The sequence below is a fragment of the Micrasema longulum genome, unplaced genomic scaffold (assembly GCF_059751315.1).
Source record: "Micrasema longulum isolate JH-2025_06_02 unplaced genomic scaffold, ASM5975131v1 h1tg000256l, whole genome shotgun sequence".
In the NCBI taxonomy this organism is placed as follows: Eukaryota; Metazoa; Arthropoda; class Insecta; order Trichoptera; family Brachycentridae; genus Micrasema; species Micrasema longulum.
This window is the reverse complement of record NW_028277461.1, coordinates 74,334-97,908: the sequence shown is the minus strand read 5'-3', so window position 1 is coordinate 97,908 and position 23,575 is coordinate 74,334. Positions and strand designations below refer to the sequence as shown.

At 31.6% G+C, this 23,575-nt stretch overlaps 1 protein-coding gene across 1 annotated transcript in view; it reads left to right on the top strand.

Moving 5' to 3' along the window:
* The window catches only part of LOC148283168 (neuroligin-1-like), a 140,261-nt gene that overhangs the window by 98,620 nt on the left and 18,066 nt on the right, over window positions 1-23,575 (top strand). The window contains exons 9-11 of the mRNA XM_088223918.1: window positions 4,077-4,223; window positions 6,643-6,907; window positions 23,121-23,296. Of these exons, the coding sequence (XP_088080044.1) occupies window positions 4,077-4,223; window positions 6,643-6,907; window positions 23,121-23,296 (588 nt within the window). The remainder of the gene's footprint in view (window positions 1-4,076; window positions 4,224-6,642; window positions 6,908-23,120; window positions 23,297-23,575) is intronic.

Below are 23,575 nucleotides of genomic sequence, written 5' to 3'. Positions count from 1 at the left end.
CTCGAAGTGCTCACTTCTGGCCATGCGGTTTCCTGTTCAGATTCTGAACGGCCCACTTTAGTACATACAGCCTGACCATTAATCAAGGATTTCACATTATTTTTTTCGTAAATCAGAAAATTCACGGAAACGAGTATTGTAGTCAGCAGGTTCTGTATTAAAATGCCGTTTCAATTCGTATTATCTTTCGTCACAGTATAATTTTTATAAAATCCTCCACTCCTCCACTCCTCCACTCCTCCACTCCTCCACTCCTCCACTCCTCCACTCCTCCACTCCTCCACTCCTCCACTCCTCCACTCCTCCACTCCTCCACTCCTCCACTCCTCCACTCCTCCACTCCTCCACTCCTCCACTCCTCCACTCCTCCACTCCTCCACTCCTCCACTCCTCCACTCCTCCACTCCTCCACTCCTCCACTCCTCCACTCCTCCACTCCTCCACTCCTCCACTCCTCCACTCCTCCACTCCTCCACTCCTCCACTCCTCCACTCCTCCACTCCTCCACTCCTCCACTCCTCCACTCCTCCACTCCTCCACTCCTCCACTCCTCCACTCCTCCACTCCTCCACTCCTCCACTCCTCCACTCCTCCACTCCTCCACTCCTCCACTCCTCCACTCCTCCACTCCTCCACTCCTCCACTCCTCCACTCCTCCACTCCTCCACTCTTCCACTCCTCCACTCCTCCACTCCTCCACTCCTCCACTCCTCCACTCCTCCACTCCTCAATTCCTCCACCCTTCCACTCCTCCAGAAATTTTAACTGGATGTTTGAGTATGTACTGTTTTTTTTTTAAAATATCTGTTTTTTTCCTAATTCAAATCAATTTGGTTTTAAATTAGTCATGTTGGCGTGCATACGAGTGGCACCGACGGTCTCGTAGCCCTTAAAGATTTGACGTATTCATACGGCTAGCAACCAGAATTAATTAGCGACCGTTGTTCCAGAACATAACTAAACGATGCCTATAGAAACTTAGTTAATGAGTACCTTCTTTATAGGTTTTTAGCTTATTTGTGTTTTTTTTCTTAAGTATTGGCTTATTTATATACTCGTTTGTTTGGTTCAGTGCCTCATAGGAAATCTTATTTATAAATTGAAAAATATTTTATTTTTTTTATATAATTATATACAATCTTGGAACTTTCCTCTAACCATATTCATTTAAATATTTAAATCAAACACTAATTTGAGTCTTCTTATTTCATTTAAAAAAAAAATCTGACTGCTATTTCTCTTTTTAAGATTAACTAATTCCGTTACAAATGTCTCATAATATACATTAGTAACTTAGGCCCGGTTGTTTGATCGTTAGTAAAAGTAGAGTTTTACCATAGTTTAATTTACCAACGATTTTGGTTTTACTATCGTTCTACTATCAGTGCGTTGTTTCACCCGCATTTTGACTATACTAAAATGTAACCAGTGGTTTTTCGATTCCAAAGCTCAAAAATTTAATACTGTACTTTATTCATTTTTTACAAATGGTTATGTTACACTGTGGAATGTGACTTTGAAAACGTCAAAACACAGAACAAATTAAACCACGTGACAACACGGCATGGGTATTGAGTAAACGCAACAAAATAACATTGGTAAACGGAATCTTGTAATTTTTTTAAAAAATACAATTTAATGAAATAAAATCCAAGTTGAAATAACAATATTATAAAATCTTATTTAAAACCAAGAATGATAAGAAAAAATAAATGACAACTAAAATACTGTCAATCCAACAAAATAGCAAATTTTAGCTCTGGAATATTATAATGTAGGAATATAATATAATATTTATATGTTTTTCGTTCATGCCATTATTGATAAAAAACATTAAAGTTTGTAATTGAAAATTCTTAATGGAAGTTCATTGTAATTTATTATATAAATAAAACACGAGTGGTACTTTAATCCACAAATTTGGAATATCCAGTGACCGGTTTCATCGCTTTCGCGACATCTTCGAGACTGGTATCTTTATTAAATAGTTAAATGTATTTATACAAAACAGAGGTAAGGATAGATAATTCAAAGTTATATGAAAGTAAATTAAATAAAGTTATTTTTATCTTAAGGATCAGTATCAACAAATTTTCTTTGGGTTAATTAATGAGTTGATATAATGTTATTTTAATGAGTTTAAGTATTTTATTTTATTTTAAGTGTACCATCCTTCGTGAGTGTGGTTTTCTAAATAATGATTTCTGAAAAACAAAGGGTAAAAAGTCATTGGTGAAATTATATTACAATGGGTAAAGTAATGGAGAATGCACATGTGTTATCTGTTCATTAAGTAATTCTACGTTTATTTTTGTATGAATATGAACCCGATCAGAAAAAATAAATAAAGTAAAACCAGTTAACAAATATAATTCATTCAAGATCGTAAATTTACGTTCTTACACGTAAACTTAACATATTTCACATAAACTTTGTTCTTCGGCTTATTACTTTAATAACGAACAAAATTTATTTTTATCCGTATGGTTAGGCAAATTGTCTACCAAAAGCTATTTTGGATGTTAAAGGGCGCCAAATAGGTAAACAAGGTATATTGTGCGCATACCTATTGACATATAGTTAGTTATTTAATAAATATGTATTTATGCTATGAAAAAGCAGTAATTTTTTTAAAAAATATGTATATAAGTGTTATACGTGATTACAGAAAATTGCATTGAAAAACATTTTTCCTAAAACGGAAATAAAATTTAATGTAGGAAGCCTATGTTAAATATTAAATATCTATTACGCAACCGCCATTTATTTATTTTACAGAAACAAACGATCAACAATTATATTATAATAACATAAAGAAGATACGGTTTAAAGACAAACCAGCGAAGTTTCCAAATAAAAAAATTACGTGTATTAAATTGTGGTACAACAAAAGGGTGTGTTTGTGTATATTTGTATAAATGTTTGTGTGGGAGTTAGTGTTCAGGTGTGTGTAAGCGTAAGTATCATTAAATAGCAAGTGGGAGCGCGTCACAGCCAGAAAGAATGAGTCATCATTAATTTGAAAATAAATTAAAAGGCATGTTAAATATATCAATAGATGAAAGAAAAGCATTATAGTTTGAGCAAGAACGATAGAGGAAAGAGTGTTGTACATATTTAGTGCTACAGACTGGCAGATGGAATAAATACTTTATTCTTGAAATAAATATTAATTTTGGAGAGTAGTTAAAAGAGTCTTCTTTATTATTCAATAATTTATATAAACGGTGAATTTAAACTATGGAAAACATGAAATACAAAGAACATAAACAGACTTCAACAACAGCAAAATAAAATATCAATGTAAGTGTATGACCTCTGTTATCTAACACCAACTAAAGAACTTTTTTAAAAAAGTTTATAATTAAATGTAACTGGACTTTTTCTACTAGAATCGTTAAGACTAATTTATAAATTACTCATAAATGTAATTGTAGATAAAGAACTAAAACTTGAAAAAAATGTAATAAACACGGACAGAATAGAAAAATATCACAAAAAATATTCTAAAACGAAACAAGGACAACCGAGACTTATAAATCAGGAACTGAAATTGTACAATAAACAAAATTACAAAAGATGTTAAAAATATTATCATTAATAATAGAGTTTGAATAAATATATTTTATTAAAGAATGTTTTAATCCCTAAGAGTTTTTAATTATTTTCGAATAAAGAAAATTACATCTATGGGTAAAACCGCAAAAAATACCTGAGCTGTAGGCCCAATTAAGTTTTTTAAGGATGTCAACTTCAAAGTTGTATCTAAATGTTCAAGCTAATAATAAGGAAATTATTACAAAGCCAATAAAGAAATGTGTATTATTTATCTTGTTATTTATTAATTTTCATTGATTTTCATATAAATTGATAGATTCAACCGAATGAATAATTAGTAAATTTTTGTTTGAAATGAACTTTGGAGCTGGACAGAAGTACGTCGCTTGAGGTATTTTTTACACATCTACCTTCAAAAAACGTGTTTTTGTTCATCGTATAAAATGCCCAACTCATGCGTAGTCGCTTGCCTACTGCCTCTCCTTGAAATATTTTTTCATTTGATTTTTCTTTTATAGGTCTCAAACCGAAGATGAAAAGTCACTACCGCGGCCACAAAATGGCACTCTGGCTTAATCTTATCCCGCAACTTCATCAGCCGGGGGCTTCTGATGTTTCCATGAGGCACCATCACTTCAGGGAGAGGGATCCTCACTTCTATACGGGTAAGATAATATGTCTTACGAATTAAAAAAACGTTTCCTTTGGCTCAGTTGCATATAAAAAGTTGAATTGAAATGAAAACATCAACTGATGGTAATTCAAAATGCTGTAAGATCATATACCCATGAATTGCTCAAAAGAAGAAAAATATAACATTGATATTTTTTTTATAATACAAATACAAAATTTCGTTGATAAAGAGAAGTTGTTGTTCTCATGTTTTCACAAATACTTGAAATATGATTTATTTTCAACTTTTTATTTTTTCTTTTGAACATTTATACCTCTTTTTTTACTTCATTCTTAATTTTTTCCATCGACATTATGTTGTTTTTTTGTCAAAAAGATAAAATAATGAGAAAATTCAGTGCTAAAGAAATAAGATACTTATAAAAACTGTTTTCTTACACGCAGTATAAATAAGAGATTTTAATAAATTTAAACATGTGAAGTTAAAGAACAAGTGCTTAAAATGTTTAATAACTATTTACAAGGAAGAAAACAGCGTACAAAAAGCATCGAAAGACACAAAAATTAAATAAGAACAATGGAGTTTGGAGTACCCCAGGGGTAAATAATGGGACCCTTGTTTTATTTAATATACATAAATGACAAAATACTCAGCAATTCAACTGGCAAAAGGGCAATTAATGCTTAGAACTGTTCTGTTAAAACATAAACGATACTGTTTAATATAATTTTATAACTAAAACCACTAACAAAGACGAACAAAAACTATTAGAATGGAAAACCTACCTAACACTATGCCAAAAAAATTATATGCACTTTACATAGCAACATAAAAAAGAACCATGACAAGATCATAAAAATAAACAACAAAACTCTCGAAAAACTAAAACACGTGATAATCTTAGGACTTGCCATGGACAGACGACTAAAATATACGAAAAGTATAGACGGACTCACCAAGTAATGGTATCAATACATAGCCTCTTCTACAAAATTAAAGACCTCATACCAAAAACGGAAAAAAAAAACATGATGTAAGAAGCTTATTTTAAAAGAAAATTGAGCTACATAATCGCTTTCGGGGAAACCGGGTTTAAAAATACACGTATATGTGTTCTCTTTGGCACCTTTTTTTTCTATCTAACCTTTTTACTCTGCAACTGGTAACAAAATTTAAATATTTCAATTACAGTATTCAAAGTTTAAACAATTCAAGATTATGCAAGTATATAAACTAAATCAAACCCATCATCGGGCGATAAGCAGAAGACTTGTATTTTTTTTTTTAAATTCGGCGTATTGGTGTTGGTGTTGGATTGGACTGAATTATGATGTTGAACATTACACTAGTGTACCAAATACATAGTATTTTACAATATTTTTTACAAAGAAAATAAAATGATTAAATCGCAATTTTGAGAGTTAAATTGATGTAATATTATTTATATTTAAAGCATTAATGTTCGTGGTCAAACATTACACTTAATGTTATTAAATATTTGTTTATAACCACTTACCGACTTTTCTGTGTCTACCGGTTTCGAGACGTACCCGTCTCTTTGTCAGGACACCAATAATTTTCATTATGTAATCAGTGCATGTTTGTTCTAATCAGTGCAAGTGCTTTTTAAAATGCATGTCGTGTTGGTTTTATATTTTTGTGTAAAAACTATGGTGAAGGTGTATAGTGAGTTTTGCATGTTGGTTTGCATGTTGGTTTAATTGGTGTCCTGACGAAGAGACGAGTACGTCTCTAAACCGGTAGACATAGAAAAGTCGGTAAGTGGTTATATACAAATATTTAATAACATTTAGTAAATTGATGTCTCAAAAACTTCTAAGTTATGTGAGTAGTTCAAAGATGTATGAAAAAGAAACACCTTTTAAATAAATACATTAGAAGTCCGTTTATTCGCAGTTCAGTCATCCGGATTGCTTAATATCATGATCATTATCATCAAAAAATATAAATAAAGAAGTAATAATAACAAACAAAATAGGGCATTGGCAGCCAGCGCGTTTCTTAGTCAAAGCAAAACTTGGCTGGACATGTTTAATACTGTTTAAATAAGGTTTTTTGTGATGACGTCTGGCACTCGTTAATTTGGATTATTGAAATTTTACTGTACCTGCTATTTATTTTGAAATTCTTATTTTTGTGTTAAATGAAACCAACTTTGACGGGTCGTGGTGGCGAGGGTAGTGTCGTGGACTTCAAATCAGGGGGTTCTTGGTTCGAATCCCGCTCTAATATAACTTTATTTTTGTGATTTCTATCACAGTTATTAATATTTGCCTAAATAACACAAGCACAAATATTCTAAAAAATGCTACATGCATGTTATAAATACTGTACGCACAAATAAAATGAAGCGATTCTAACAAAAAGTACTTTCGTTATTATGTATCCACTCAATTTCAAAACTACAATTACCGTCTCTTTTCTTTCAGGTCCTGTTCGTCCCGAGTCCTTCACTCTCGTGTACGGACACAGGGCCGCCGCTGCGAATCGCCCTGCGCCTACCGAGTGCCAGACCAGTGCCGGGGTGGGGGGGAGTGACGTCACGGGAGACGAAGAGGGCGAAGAGGGGGGCGAGGAGGAAGAGGACGATGGAGTGGTGGTCGGGTCGGTGGGGAGAGGGGTCGGGGGGGCGAATGGGCCAACTGCTAGGGAGGCTGATCTGCTTCTCAAGCTTGCCAATAAACATTATTATAGGTGAGATATTTTCAAACACTGTTTTATCTTGGTAATACTCGTAGATTTGACCATGTTCGTGCATTGAAAGAAAAACACAAAAAAAAAAAAAAATTTGAAAGCACGAAATAAAATCGGCAAGCAATTCAAAATGTTTTTACAAATGTTTTTGAACGTTTTTCTTAAAGAAAAAAAAATAATTGCGTTTTTATGATTTACCCAAATATTTCCATTTTCAGACCATTGAATTTTTGTCGTCAAAAATTACCGTGTTGGAAAATGGGAAACAACCTCTGACTTTCTGATTCTGAGTCCACGATACTATCCACGGAGTTACAACCCGTCTTAAATATTTATTTTTACTAATTATTATTTCCTTTTTCCATTTCGCATTTAATGGTGCTTAGGGCACTGCATTGGTACACCAACCGCAGCGTATCTTGAATTCTATCAATCAGAAGCTTCAGGTGCCAATCTATGCGCTATGAAATATTCTAAAGTAAAAGCATATTTCTAAATAAATATCAACCAGCAGACAAATTTTAATGAAATCAATGTTTTATCTGTTAATTTTCAATTTTTTTATCTATATCAATCTAATATTTTATGCTGTTTTTGGAATTGTAACATCCATACTTTTGTATACTTGTACATGCGTTTGTTTCCTTTGTTTTTTTTACGTCGCTACAGAGCAACAGATCTTTTTTTTTTTTGCATAGAGATTGTCAAAGAGCTGACAAGTGTCAAAAGTTACTTTTTACCCTGGAAAATGTCACTCTTTTGAGAAAACTCTTTGAGGAAAACGAACTCTTAGTGGAAAATAAATTAACATTTTAAAAATAGAATATCGATGCCACGTTGTCATAGATTTACAAGCAGTTGTTTTTTTTTGCTTAGCAATAATTAAAGGGTCGTTATTCAATACAGGCTACTTTTTTCATGAAAAAATATATCGTTTCACCGGGAAAATTTTTATTGTTAAATGACGAAAATATTTTTTTTCTATTACCACGCGAGCAAAGTCACGTATAAAAACTAGTATTAAATAAAACATATGTAAATAAAAAAGTATTGATTAAATAACAAGAATGAACATAAAGTTAATTTTTTTTTAATCACTGGTATTTTAAATGACTTTATGGAAACATTTTTAGATAAAAAGTAAGCCAATAAATTTTATTGGTGTTTTCTTTTTTTTATATTTCGTAGTAAGGAAATTATTTTTATTTATTTTTAATAAAAATGGCAAACAAACTGATCGATAAAGTCATTAAAACATGTGTTATTATCTAAAAATATGTTACAGAAAACAAATTATATTTAGTTAATAAAAATATAATTAAAACTTGTTTGAAACATAATTCAGAAGAACAACATTAATTTTCTGCAAAACGAACAAACCAGTCAGCTGACAAGCAAAACAACAACTTACTATTATGAGTAATCTTGATTGTCAACACAAGCAGAAAAAAAATAGAGACGCACCTGAAGATATCAGTAATTTTAAATCAAACTCCCGCTTTTTAATATCGGTAGGTACATGAGTATATAAATATTAAATTTCGTGCATATTTGAATTTGATAACAAAAATAAAACTGTCAAAATATAATTTTGGGTTTGGTTGGATTGTCTTTTTATTTTATTTTATTTTTTCATTTTATTTATTGGGGATATCAACAGTAATACATGTAATAAAAATATAACAAATAACATATACAGATAATAAAACCAATGACAGATATCCACAGAAATACATTAAATACACGTACAATACATACTAGTGTGTTTGTGTGAGTTTAAGTGAGTGAGAGGGTGGGTGTGTGGGTGTTATATTGGAAAGAGGGTGTCAGGTATCGAAAATATAAATATATATAAAATATTAAGAATAAGAGATAAAATTTAATAAAATAAAATAAAACTTTATTATTGAAACTAAGTATAAGACAAAAAAGTATGTTTTAAGACGCGCATTTTAAATGTTATTTTTTTACAATCAAATGGATCAATAAGGGGAAAGTTCAAATTATATTCACTAGCAAAACGTATAAGTGGAGAGTTCTAGGCATAGTTCGTACGAACTGCTGGCACATGAAATAGAGAGCTCGACGTGTGACGGGTGCGGTAGCCGGGGACATTTAATGATAACTCTGACAAAAGAGCCGGACTATCAAGGCGTCCACTGAGTATGTCATGAAGCACCCCCATGTCCAACAGTAGACGGCGATCTTTTAAAGTAAGCAAGGGGTGTTTTTTGCAGGAAGACATATAATTGAGATCGGTATATAACGGTATTATAACGGTTTTTAGACATGTAAAGGAAATGCTATCACTACAGTATTTTACTCTCCTTAGACTGGCATCTAAAACGAAAGATAGATTACCTTGACATCACGTAACAGACGGTCGAAATGCGCCACATTTGTCGTACCAGACCAGTGGCTAACGCACTACGGATAGGGGTGTTTGGGAACTAAAATATTTTATTTAAATTTTTGATTACATTATGGAAAGATTATTGTGAGGAAAATAGGTATTAAGATAGATAAAGGGTAACTACACTAGCTATCTCTAGGTATAAGGGTCAATTATAATTTATATTCTGTTGGTACTATAAGCCAATCCTTTTTCCGAAAGATAAATCCGGTAGGTTGAACCGGAGTTAAATTACGGGTTTTTGTACATATACACGGTTTTACAGGGCCAGACCGCGAAATTTCAGAGGAACTTTCCTCATTGTAAATTTTCAAAAAAATCCCATTAAATTTTTTCTAGAAAATCATTTAATTTTTTTTTTTTTTTTTGATTTCAAAATTGAGTATATCTTTAATCTCTCAGACTAGAATCCCTTCCACGAACCCCTATCTTTCCCGACGAAAAAAAATGGGGTAAAAACGTACTTTACCAACGAAGCAATACGCACCAGACAAGGGAAACAGCTGGGTAGGAGAGAGGTAGGGGTTTGTGGAGGGACTATTTGAAGGAAAAATTAATGATTTACTACATTTCAAGATAAAAAAAAATTTAAATGACTTTTTGGAAAAAAAATGTTAGAATTTTTTTAAAGCTTACTATGAGAAATGTTCCTCTAAAGTTTTACGGTCTGGCCCTGAAAAACGTGTACAATTTTGTTATATTTAAGCGTTACCTTCATGGCAAAATGAAAACATAATAATTTGTGATTCAATTAATTTTATCATAAGACAAATCTTCACATCTTAAGCAACCGATATTAGAAACCCAACTTTGTACAATTTCAACAAAAGTAATATAAATGATGATAAAACTGATTATTCTGTACAGATATGTAAGTAAATCGTAAAAATCGTAGAGTTATTAAAACATCAAAATAAACTGTTTAAAATCATATTAGAAATAAACACATCTTACTTAAAAACTCGCAAAAAGCCTTTTCTGTCATGATCCGTGCGCCTTTTTAGACATTTTATTAAAAAATCCTTTTATAACCTTAGATCAGTGGTAGCCAAACAGTGGCGCATGCGCAAAACGTGGCGCATTGAACAATCACTGGTGGCGCATTGCATTCTTGTGGCCACTATTTTAAAATAGGCGCCATGACGTTAATTAATTAATTGAATTCAGTAATTGAGAAATTCATTTTCCTCTCATAAGCGAAGCAGTTCCTACTCCTATCTCTATTTTACAACCCCAAACGTGAACGTAATATGGTAAAAAAAGTTCGAGTTGTATGGCGCATCTGACCTTGTATGTGAAAAAATTGGCGCATGGTATACAAAATGCTGGCCACCACTGCATTTGATAAAATAATCTTAACTTATTGCAACATAGAGAGAAAACATTTTTAAGAAGGGAATGTGTTAAATAACATTATAAATGCATTGAAATCACTTCAAACGAATTTTATTTTCACTATTATTCAATCAAACACAGGAAATATTTAGAAATACTAGAATCTTCTGTCTTCATAGAAATTTGTATTGGAATATTTGCACACGGTGTCCTCAAAAAAAACCCAATATTTTAATTTATTAGTCAGTTTGGAAAAATACTTTCAGCTGGGCGCATGCCAGTTGAATTGTTAAAATTTTGAAAAATATAAGTTGAGCTGTAGAACTGTGTGAGTACATATAAAGCACCTAGCGTCAGCGGCCGGGTAGTTTGTGTCTTTGGGCTTAATGCGTTTATAATATAAATCGTCATTATTCGAATAAATTTTTATTACTATTATTTTTTTTAGAAAAAATATACATACAAAATTATTTACAATATGTGTCAGACTCTGTCAATACAACTTCAAAAATAATGTTCATGTGTATGAATTTTTTTAATCAATAATTTTCTAAAAGAAATAAAGATTTGATAAAAGATTTTGGATCATTTTTTTTGCACCACAACAGGCCAGGAGACCCAATAACAGTGGTGAATTACATTACAGATCACCCAGGCTTGAGAAAAATTGCATTTAATTTTTATTCTCACCGGGAATTGAGCCCGGAACCTTTCGTGTGTGGGTCAAGCGTCGTGACCACTTAATGACGGTAGCCGCTAAAGAATTATAATTATATTTGAAAAGAATAACGCTTTGGTTCTCTACAAGCCTAAACTCGCGTGGTGTAAACACTGTTTCGAAAGTCTCTCGGGGTTTAAAACTAAGGCCAAACAAAACATTTACAAAACTACGAAGAGATTTTATTCTTCTATCTCGATTCTTGTCTAACCGTTTGATTTGTAATGCTTTTAAATGAAAAGAGCGCCTTTCTCTCCGGGATTACATACTTACTCTAGAACTGGGGCAAACACGGGCTGTAAATGCCATATACAAATTACCTGGAAGCTTTTAGGCTGAGAACATCTTGTCGTGTAGCATATTTACAAGAAAACAAACATCCGCAATCTGGTTAAATTAGCCTTTGCTCACTAAAAATGTTTGTTTACGGCTTAAGTAGTATAGAAGAAGCACAAAGTATCTTTGAGTTTTAATTACAATTCCTTATATAAACGGGCGATTTTTTTTCAAAAAGATGCTTAAATTAAGTTTATCTTAAATTATTACTGATTTTGAAAGCATTAACTTTGCTGTCAACCATAAAAAAACTTTTTAAATAAATTGACAAAAAACTAAAACTTTAAAAGAATTGTAAACATAGACACAATACCAGAATATCAGAACAATATGTACCATAAACCAGAACCGCGATTATGAACGGCTATCTTCATCGGTATATACTGAGACGGTATAAACTAATATAGATATTTATGTACAAAAGTCTCAGAGTAATAATGCGTAACCCAGAAAGGAGCCCAAACGTAGGAAAATCATTCTATGACTATTGGATATTAAGTTAGCTACAGTTCGCAGAAAAACAATGAGCCATACTCAGGTCGAGAATTGCCAAATGGATATTAATTTGCATTTTATATACTTTTAAATATGTACCTGTGTATTTATTATTGTAGGGTTATTCCCATTTATTTTTCTATAATTCGCCTATATTTATTTTATAAAACTGAAAATACGTGTGTGTGTTTATTTTTTTATTCATATATTCATTTTATTCACAATAAACTAATGTTACATTTATTGAGACAATAAACCCAACTCCATGGAACCAAAGTCCTGTTTTGAGTTTGTTTGTTTGTCCGTCACATTTCCGAAACGATGAGTCGTGGAGGCCTGTAATTTGGACACGTCATTTTAGATACAATTTTATGGTTAACGTTGCTATTTTCGAGTAAAGTTTTTATCAACCTCAACTCAATAAAAACTCAAATTTTATATGGATGTCAAACATAATATCATATAATTCACAAATTTATCCCTTAAATTTAGAAAAAATAAATACATGCTTTCGTTTCGATTAATTTATTTATTGCAATGTAATTTTGACCATATAAACTACATAAAAGCGATATGCGTGAGATAGCTCCCGAACACACTACTCCACAACACGACGTAACAACGTTATCCTGCCTTCAGTTTTAAAAAATGCGTAGGTAAAATTAGGTGCACACAGCTCCTAGATTACGACACCACTCATCACAACATCTCTGGTCCTGTCACGCCCACCACATCATGGTATATTATGACTGCTACATAGCGGCCCTGCACTAAAAAAGTGTACTGTAGCTTAGCACTAAAAAAATAAAAAAAATAAAGAGAAAGTTCCTAAGCAACATGTAGCCAATTTTACAGAAGTCATGTATTTTTCTATTTTTTTTTTATTAAAAAAAATCGTCATATATTGAAAAAAAAATCAAATACGTATGAGTTTCGCCAAAATAAAAAAAAAAGGTATAGGTCTTTTTAATTTAAGTTAATAATAACCAAAAAACTTTATTTGGCTTTGTAAAGCTGCTACATGTCGCTTAGGAACTTTGTTTTTTTTTTTGCAATATCGATATTTTGTCTATAAACATATCTGATAAACATTGTATCGAGAAATATATGAATGGAAATATTACATATATATATTTATTTATTTAACTTTTTGTACATAATGTTATTTGTACATTGGCGGGCTTATTGCCAAATGGCAATATCTTCCAACCAACCAATATATATACGTAACGGTAGAATTCGTTGCTTGGTTTAAATTAATTGAGAAAAAAACTAATTTATTTTTTATCCGTCACTTGTTTACTAACAAACACCGGTGTTATTGGAATTAATGGAAGGAAAACTGTTCATTGTTCAAATATTATGTATTTGATAACGTAGAAGCAATGTTTTTCTAGCATAAAAAGCTTAGAGAAATTCAGAATGCTAAACAAACGAACAAGGGAAGCAAATATTTACCTTGCAAAAGAAAATCTATCCTTGCAGGAACATTTTTCTTTAACTCTATCAGCCCGGAAGTTTATTTAAATAAACTTAAAATGAATTAACTTGTTATGAAAAATAAATCTTTGTTATAAGTGTCACACAAGTTTACCACCTCTCGCTTTTATTAACAATGTTCCCTTTGCAATGTGATACCTTCTTCACTTCCCTTACTCCCTCCGTAGACATAGACTCGCGTCTGATGAAACCTTATTAGCCAAGTGAATGTCTTCCCACGTACCAAATCTTAAGTTTAATAATTGTCATTGTAGCATCTACTCGTGTGCTAGATTTTACGAACTAAATTACACTCAACAGTCATTTCCCTCATTGATCATGTTTCCTTATATGACCTGCAGACAAGTATTCATATATATCGAGCCATAATAGGCAGAACAACGCAGGCGACAAATAGTGAATTGTGCAGGAGAAGGTTTTAATAAATTTTTGTTCCAAATATATTTTTAAAAATTGTTTGGTAAATGGTATTTATAATGATTATTGCCAAATTGTTTAAATACCTTCCGCTTTTAAGAAAGTGGCGGAAACGCTGTTTTGCCTATAACTCTAACACTGGCGCGAGCTAGCGTAACCGCCTACATTGACGTCGGTTACGTTTTTTTTCTTAGCTTAAAAATAATATGCCAACATATTATTTATTTTTTTATTATTTTTAACAGTGAAATAATACATAGAAAACTATATATGGCATCTAATCTTGGTTTATTTGTAAATATGTTTTTTTTTTTAATGGCTGTTATTTTCTTTTAATAAATTAAATAAAAATAAATAAATATCCTTAAATTTGGAAGGTGAATTTTATAGAGCTATGATGTTTTAAACACTTGTGCAAGGGGCAATAAGGAACATTTTTAATTAAAAAATTGCAATTCGCCAAAAATGTCGCTTACGTTGTTCTACCGATTATAGCTCGATATGCATTCAATAACACCTTAGATATGTCGAATAATTGCCCTGATTTTGGTTCTACCTCTGATTTTTTGTTTGTTTTTTGTACACTGTGAAGAATATTCTGTATGTACTATAATAGTTTTATATCACCCATCAATGAGAGGAGTGCTTTTCTGAAGCATTAGTACTGTTCATTCCAAATCACAAAATCGTCTCACACTAATGTTTTATTTGATATAATGAACCAAGTTGTGGTCCTGTGGCTAGTGTCTCAGACTTACGGATCAAAGGTCCGTGGTTTTAAATTGTAGTGTTACGAAGTAAATACCAAATCAATTAAAAATATCGAAATTCATTATTTTTTTGCCCGTGCACCTACCGAAATATAAAAACTGCGAGTTAATTTTTATATTTGGTATCACTAAATAAGGCAGCATCATTCAGAAAAAATCATGTTTTAGTTTGACAGCTGGTTTCTGACGGGTTTGTTTGTTTTGGGGGGAATTTTTTTCGTTCTTCTGAAATTTAAAAATAAATTTCTACTTTTATTCATTTATTTATTAACGGACATTGTACATGTTTACAATTTAAAAGGTTTAAATATGACAATAAAAGAATAGTTCAAAACATTTTTTAAAAAAGCAAAGAAGCATTGACAAACATAAGGGACATCGAGACAAGATCTGGACTATTTATTTAGTGCTCGTTTAAATCGTTGTAAACTTAAACCAAAAAAGTCCAGATCTTGTCTTGAGTTAACAATACGACAAAAGCGGGTCATTGGTGAATTTAGGCCAGGATTTGTTCTATGCTGATCGATGAACTGTACTTCATTGTTTCTCAATCTATGAGTCGGAATATTGAATTTTACTTGACACGGTGAGTATAGTCTGGAACTCTAGTCTATATTTAGTCAAAACGAAATGGCGATTATTCGACTTTGGTATAGCGCCAGTATTTTAATATGGGTGCAAATCCCGAATCAAAACCCCACACTTCTGAATTGTACGAGTTTGTGCTTGAGAAGAATATTAGACATAAAGTGGTTCGATTTCATAACCAACATTGAAGACCGAGAACGGATGCAGCAGGCTCCCATAACGAGCGCCTTTTGGCTGCGGTGGACCTGACTTGCACACGCGCTGCGGATGCCTCAAGAGAGCCTGGATCCTCGGTGCCATTTTTTCACACCTACGCCTGCGGGCTCCCGACGTCCTTGAAAGCCATCGATAACCAAGGGACGCAGGATTGACGTGGGATGATACTCGAGTGCAGGCTTGCAATAGGGTCTCCCAAAGGCGTCTGGTTATATCTACATGCTCTGCTTAAGACCGGATGTAGAAAACAAAATGAATACGAGCGAATAAATATGTTTTGTTACATAGAAGGAGACTTAAATTTAATATGTTGATATTTATACATAAATTTTTTCACGATCAATTACCAAAATATTTTAAGGATAAAGTTGTCTTAAACAAAAATTGTCATGAATATGCTACTAGACAAAAGGATAAAATAAGACTACCATTATTGAAAAGAGCTGAGTCGCAAAATTGTTTGATGTATAAGGGTTTAAAAATGTATGATGAGATGCCTGAATGTATGAAGAATGAAAAGTGTCTGAAAGAATTTAAAAATAAATGTATAAATTACTGTAAGGAAATGTAAATATATATAGATGATGTAAATGTACATAATAGTTTAAATAAGTTTTAATATAAGCTAACTTAAGAAATAAATAATAAAAAAATAATAATAAATAAATACATGTTCCATAAACTTCGTCAGTTTGTCATCAGTCTGAGACGCAGTTTTTCATGTATAATATCATTCATGTATGTATAATACTTGCGACAAATGGAATGAAACTTATTCTGCGGCTCAAAACGGTGTCAATATAATAAAAATGTGTCTGGATAACAATCTCTTACCTTTAAATATTGACAAAACAAAATATACAACATTTAGTTAAACCACAGTGAGACAGCCTAAACAAAATCTTCAATTAAAAATATGCTCTGAAATACTCGAATCAGTACACCATATAAAATATTAAGGAATAATTATTGATAAATATTTTAAATGGACAGAACACATATAATATATAACACAAAAAATTAGAAAACTTTCCCATATCTTCAAGTCGATACGTAACATCTTATCCCGAATTAAACTCAAACAACTATATTTTATTTTATGTAACCCAATTATAACTTATGGCCTAATAGAATGGTGAGGAACTAACAAATCGATATTAAAACCTCTCGAATCTGCTCAAAAATCAATCATTAAAATAATTTTTAAAAAGCCCTTTAGGTACCCCAGCGTCAAGTAATTTGAGGAATTTGAGATCTTAGATAGAAGGCTATCAAATATTTTTAGAAAAATAATATTTGTGAAAGTAAATTATCATATCAAATTCCTAAAGGAACATACTACCAGAAGCCCAACTAGAGGATGGTTCATGGGGTATATCACAAACTCTGAATTCGGGGAAAGAAATGTCAGGTTTCTGGGCCCCAAAATATTCAATATCTTACCCAAATATTGCAAAACCATGACCCGGATTCAATGAATAAATTTGTGAAAATTGGTAACTGGGTTTAGATCGAGAAAAATCGGAAAATTTACTTAAAATACATTCTTTAATAATAAATTAATATTGTTTAACTGTATAGTAAATTAACAAGTAGGTAGAAATGTAATTGATTATTTTTTGCATAAAAATGTCTGCCTTAAAACAGGTTGTACCTAGTTAGGCAGACTAGACATGATCCAGAGAAATTTATTACCTAAGTATGTATGTAGTAGACAAAGTCATTGCTATTTTTGTAAAAAACACTATGATTATTATTATTATATATATAATTTTTTTTTTTTTATATAAATCTTAAAGTAGGGCACACATATCATACATATTGTTATGTGTGTTCTAATAATAACATTGCAAATATATTTAATTTATAAATTGTTTATCACATATGTCTTGATCATTATTTTAAATTTTGATATGTTTTTTTCTTCATAAATATTTTTTTCCATTTCGTAATACTTTTTAATTGCTTTAAATAAAATTGAATTTTGTGACTTTGCCTTTTTCCTAAATGGAAATCTAATTTTGTTATTTTCTCTAGTATTGTGATCGTGTTCATGCTGGTTCCGATAATTTTTTTTCCAAAATTCTGTTTTTTTATTAGAGTTTACAATTTTATGAACAAATATCATTGTATTGTAAAATATTCTTTGTTTATATGTAAATAATTTCATTTCATTTACCATCGACTTTACCCTCGTATATCTGTTTTTTTTCAAAATGATTCTAAAGGCTTTATTTTGTAATACAGTTAGTTTATCTATGTTTTCTTTGTTTGATAAAAATAAAATGCTACTACAGTATCAGTACAGTATAATACATCTTATCCATAAATGTTAAATATAAATAAATAAAAACTTTACCTTTTTCAAACGGTTTTTTTGTAACAGTGCTTCCCAAAGTGGTCCTTACGGACCCCCAGGGGTTTCCGGGATCATTCAAGGGGTCAACGCAAAGATTAATATAAAATAAAATGCTCAGTGAGTAGAAAACTCTTAACGTGACTACTTAAAAACATCTGAATTCTTTAAACAGCTTGCCGAGTCAGCATTACCAGGAAACAAAGCTTTACTTAAAGCAAATCTAAGCTTTAAAAAAAGAAGAAAAAAATTTCCAAGAAATGTTATTTGCTAAATGTTTGGAAACCAATACTTAAGGTAAAACGTTATTTACTGAATTAAAAAGATTTTTCGACGAGCCCCATCACAAAACAAAGAAACCGACTAGAAATTTGTCCTCGTGGGGATTTGCGGTTGCTACTCACAAACATAAAGCCGGACATAAGTACACTCATAATATCCCATCAGGTTTACCCAAGTCATTATTTTTATTTGTATTTTTATTTTTACGCCACCGTTTACCATTCAAGACATCAAAGTTAAGTTTGTAATTTTTTATAAGCCATTCATGTAGATTTTCACTCAGGGTCCGTGGGCAAGTTTTGACTATGAAAAGGGGTCCGTGGGTCAAAAGAGTTTGGGAACCACTGCTTTAGAACATCATTATCATCGTTTTCTTCGTCATTTGTCTCTTCTTCGTTCTTCATCGGCAATCAATGATGCGTTGGGCATTTTATTGGTATACCAACAACAGCGTATCTCGAGATTTATGAAGATAAGATAATATGATCAGTCTTACGCTGTAGATACCATTCGAGGGACTGAAATATTCTAGTCTAAAAATAAATTTTTAAATTAACATTTCAGGACATTTATGTCGGAAATTGAACCCGAGACCTCTTGAGTCAGGCAAATGCGCTGACTATTAGACCACGAGGCGGACCATAAGATTGATACATACAGAATAAAAAAAAATATTTTATAACCACAGGACTTGATTCAGGTCTACAAGAGTTAACGTTTGAATGTATATATTATTTGGACGAAATGTATTTTTGAAAATTTAAAAAAAAAAGAAAAATACTAGAATTCTTATTATTTACTCAAATATTTAAATTTTCAGACCATTTCCTAAATGTCGTAAATAACTTGAGTTGGAAAGATGGAAATTGAGTTATGGTAGAGTGGGATTTGAACCTAGGACCTTTCGTCCGTGAGTCCACAATACTACCTCGGGACCACGACCCGATTTGTATTTTGATGTAATATAAAATGCGTACTTATATTTTAAACGTGAAAGTATGTTTGGCTACTTGCTTGTGTTTTTTTAACATTGCAATGGAGCAAACGATCAACGTGATTTTTTGCAAAGGAATAGCCGGAGAGGTGAAACGTGTCAAAGGCTACTGTTCATTCCTAAAAAAATATCACTTCCACGGAAAAAATCGTCTTTCACGTCACAACAGAGCGACCAATTGAGATGATTTTTATAAAAAAATAGCCGGATAGTTAACAAGTGTAACGATTCACCCAAGAAAAAAACACTCCCTCGGAAATAATTTTAGTGGAAAAGGGAATTCTTACTGGAAAATGAATTGAAACTGAAACAAAATAACGATTCTTCGTCGTCAAAGACTAACGGATCGTCGTTTTTTTGCGTAGCAATAGTTGGAAAACCAACGGTCAGTGAAGGCTTTATTTATCCTGAAAAATATATCATTTGATCGGAAAAATCGTTTTTGTTAAACGACAAAACTCATTAACAAACTACATTCTTCCTAATACACCGCGAGCGAAGCCGAGGGTTTAATCTAGTAAATATATATTTAACAGACTATATGATGGGTGCGCGTGGACTGATTTTTTAAAAATTTATGTATTTCACAGTTTTAAAATGTACAGAGTTTCTTTGTTTCAGGTCCCGACTAGCTAGAAAATTTCTGTGTTTAGGAAAGACCATATTTTTTACATGTGTTTTTTTTTTTTTTTCATTAAATGAAGCTTAATAAATTGAAAGAATAATAATTACATTCGAAATAAACAACATAAATGTAAATTAAAAATCATGCAGATAATAATAATAAAAATTGAATCATAAAAATAAATTAGAAAATATACCATTAATAGTGAAGAAATAAGACATAATTATTGTAAATTAGAAAACATACCGATAATAATAATTATTTAAGCATAAATACACATTATTAAATTTAACATTAATAATAAAAAAATTAAAGAAAAATATAAATTGGAAAACATACCGATAATTATAAAAATAAGCATATTTGAAAATATATCGTTAATAATTAAAAATTGAAGAACAAAAATAAATTACAGAAAATACAATTTATAATTAGAAAATTAAAGATACGTGTAAACACTAGTATTAATAAAAAAACTTAAAATTATGTAAATGAATAAACATAAAAAGTAAAAATAAAATATGCATAAAAACAATAAGGAGTATTTGGCAATTAAAAGCGTCACAATTTTTAGTCATGAAAATAATTACAGGATAAAAAAGGTCTACCCCTTATCCACTTGCTCACCTTCTTCATATGAATATTTGAGGTTAAATAAGAGAGATGGGTTATAATTGAAGTTATTTATTAAATAGTTACACACGGGTCACATCCTATTATTTCGTACAGAAGGAATTTACAATAGCGACCACTGGTGGAAAGCTTGCGGCCAGACAACACCAGTTGTCAAAATGAAATGTGTCAAGTTATTTCGATGTGCGGTGTTAAGTAGTCGCGTCGTCCAGGCTGACGTTGCAGCGGACTACACGTTGTGGGCTAAAGCAGGGTTCAGACCTGCCAACTTCACGGCTGTTGGTGTTGCCCGCCACAAGACGAAGGAAGTTTTCGTAAATAATATAAGTCTAGGCTGTGAGAATTTACAGTTTTTTTTATTTTAAAGAACAACCCGCGTAGCTTCTATTGTAGTGGCTTGTTAGAAGATGGAAAAAAAGGGAACGTGGAAAGAGGTTTTGACAATACACCGCAATACCCTGACCAATAGAGAAATAATCTTTCTAGGATTTTTTTCTTCCATCTGGCGGGAATCGAACCCGCTACGCAAATTTTGCAGTAAGCTATCTTACCAACTGCACTAAAGCGCCTGTCTTTTTGTATTTTGTTTTATTTTAGAAGAATAGTTCTAATTCACAATATAATAAACAAAAAACTTAATTAATCATGAAAAAATTGTTATCTTATACTTTGTGCTAGCACATTAATATTTCAGTAAAGTCATGTGTCTTCTAAAAATTACTACTTTACTATGTTAAAATATGTATAAATATATATATATATTAATTTTGATAATATTTTGAGCCAATTTTTTGCAGACAAGAACTGGATTCAACCCTCTAGGAAGTTATTGATTTTGATAAATTACAACAGAGATAAAAAACATTTTGTAAAAGTCTAAACATTTACAGAGCTAAGTCCTGTAGATGCCTAAACTTTTATATTCCCTTATGTAAAATGGTATTCACCTCTGTTGTAATTTATTGAAATAATTGTTATAAATCATTTGACTATTTCCGAAAACATACCTTAAAAGACAAAACACGGGAGTCCACTTTTTTGCCATTTTGAAGTTAAAGATGCATAAATTATCGCAATAAGCTTTTTTATACGTAAATAAAATACCAAAATCCACTTTCCGAATCACAAATCTGAAGTCAAATGCAAAATATATCAGTAATCTCAGATACGCTACTTTAATATGTTCTTTTTTTGTTACAAAAATCATTATTTTACATTGCGAATTCTTTATAGGTAGAAATAATCTCATTTGATTAAAAAGTTATGATGTTTTAGAAATCGCGAAATCGCTAAATCTTGTTTCGTGAACAATTCGTTCAATGTGATTCCCATGGTTTATCCTATAAGGTACATATGAGTTCTGCATTTTGTATAGAGTTGCATTCCCTGCAATACTCCAAAATTTACGTAGAAACTTTATATAATATCATCATTGTGTGTCTCCGAGTCTGCTTGAACCAACTACACGCTAGTTCCGCGGGGCTTCTACCAACATTTGTTTAGTTTCGTCTTGTTGTTCCGGTGCCGATCCGGATATTGCTTTCGCATCACAGCGAACTCGCCTTACCCAGACGAACTAACTCCGCGATGATGAAACTACTCGTTTACCTATTTTTAAATTGTGAGGTGAGGATGAACTTCTCACTGAGGTGAGGACGTACTACTTTCTATAGTGTGAGGTGGTATAGTTCAGTACGTTTTGCACGGGCGTGCTTGTAATAAATTAGTTTATCTAAAAATCAATTAAATAAAGACATTTGGCAATTTTTGGACACAGTGTGATGTATGCAAACTTGATTCTACCTGCCATCTGGTATATTATAATTCCATATGGAAAGCAAAAAGAACAATGTTTTTAAAAACTTGGTTATGTACTGTTTTAGGTGTCCACATAAATTGTGTCCGTTTTTTTCCGAAAAAGAAATAATTTATCCACTAAAATATAATTGTAGGTAACTTAAGCTAATCAAGGGAAAAAAGAATAAGAATTTAATATTTTGAAAATGGTAAACGTTTTAATTATTATGATAAAATTATAAATAAACTTATCAATGAAACTTCTTGGTTTAGTTTTACTTTTTATTATTTTGACCAACGAGCGCTTGCAACCAGTCTTGAAGATGCCTACTTAGGTGAAAGCGCTCGTTGGTCAAAATAATAAAAAGTAAAACTAAACCATGAAGTTTCATTGATAAGTTAATTTATAATTTTATCATAATCATTAACTATGGAGTTTTATCAAGAAATATCAACAAAAAACATAAATATAGTAAACATTTTACCGAATATGATTAATTATCTTTGTTTTGCAGGTCTAATTGAGTTCCATCATACATTTTTTTTTTACCTCGAGTGTCTGGCCAACCTGTGTATATAAGTGTATTTTAAAACTATAAATTTAAATAATTTTTTTCTTATATAATTAAAATAAATAGAATAATCAATTTGACGTTAAATAAAAAAAGGCAATTTATAAAAAAGGGTACGTAAAGGTAACTAAATACTAATTTTGTTGTGTAATTAATTTGTCCCTAGTTACACCGCTGCTCTTGGAATAACCGTCGGAATCGGTTGTTTCCTTTTGGTACTGAACCTGATAATATTCGCTGGAATTTACTACCAGAGGGGAAGGAGGCGAAGCCAGGGGTCGCAGCGGGACGGAGAGGGCGAAGGGGCGGAGCACGCCTCTCCCCACTCCGATACTTCGGACAGTAAGTGACAATTTTGTTCCATAAGCGATTGTCTTTCAGTTGATTGTCGTTGAATTTCCTTTTTCGTAATTGGAAGCGGAATGCAGAAAGCTTTGAGATTTGAAAATAAGGTAATAAAAGTGAAATCGATAATTAAAAAATAGGAATATTCATCATGTTGTTACTGTGTCCGGGCGGGTGAAGAAAAAAAACTAAAAGGCTGTGAAATAAAACTAAAACCCTGGACGAGAGTCTTTGATTAGATGGGAACTCTCAGGTATAAATCTTAAAAAGGAAATC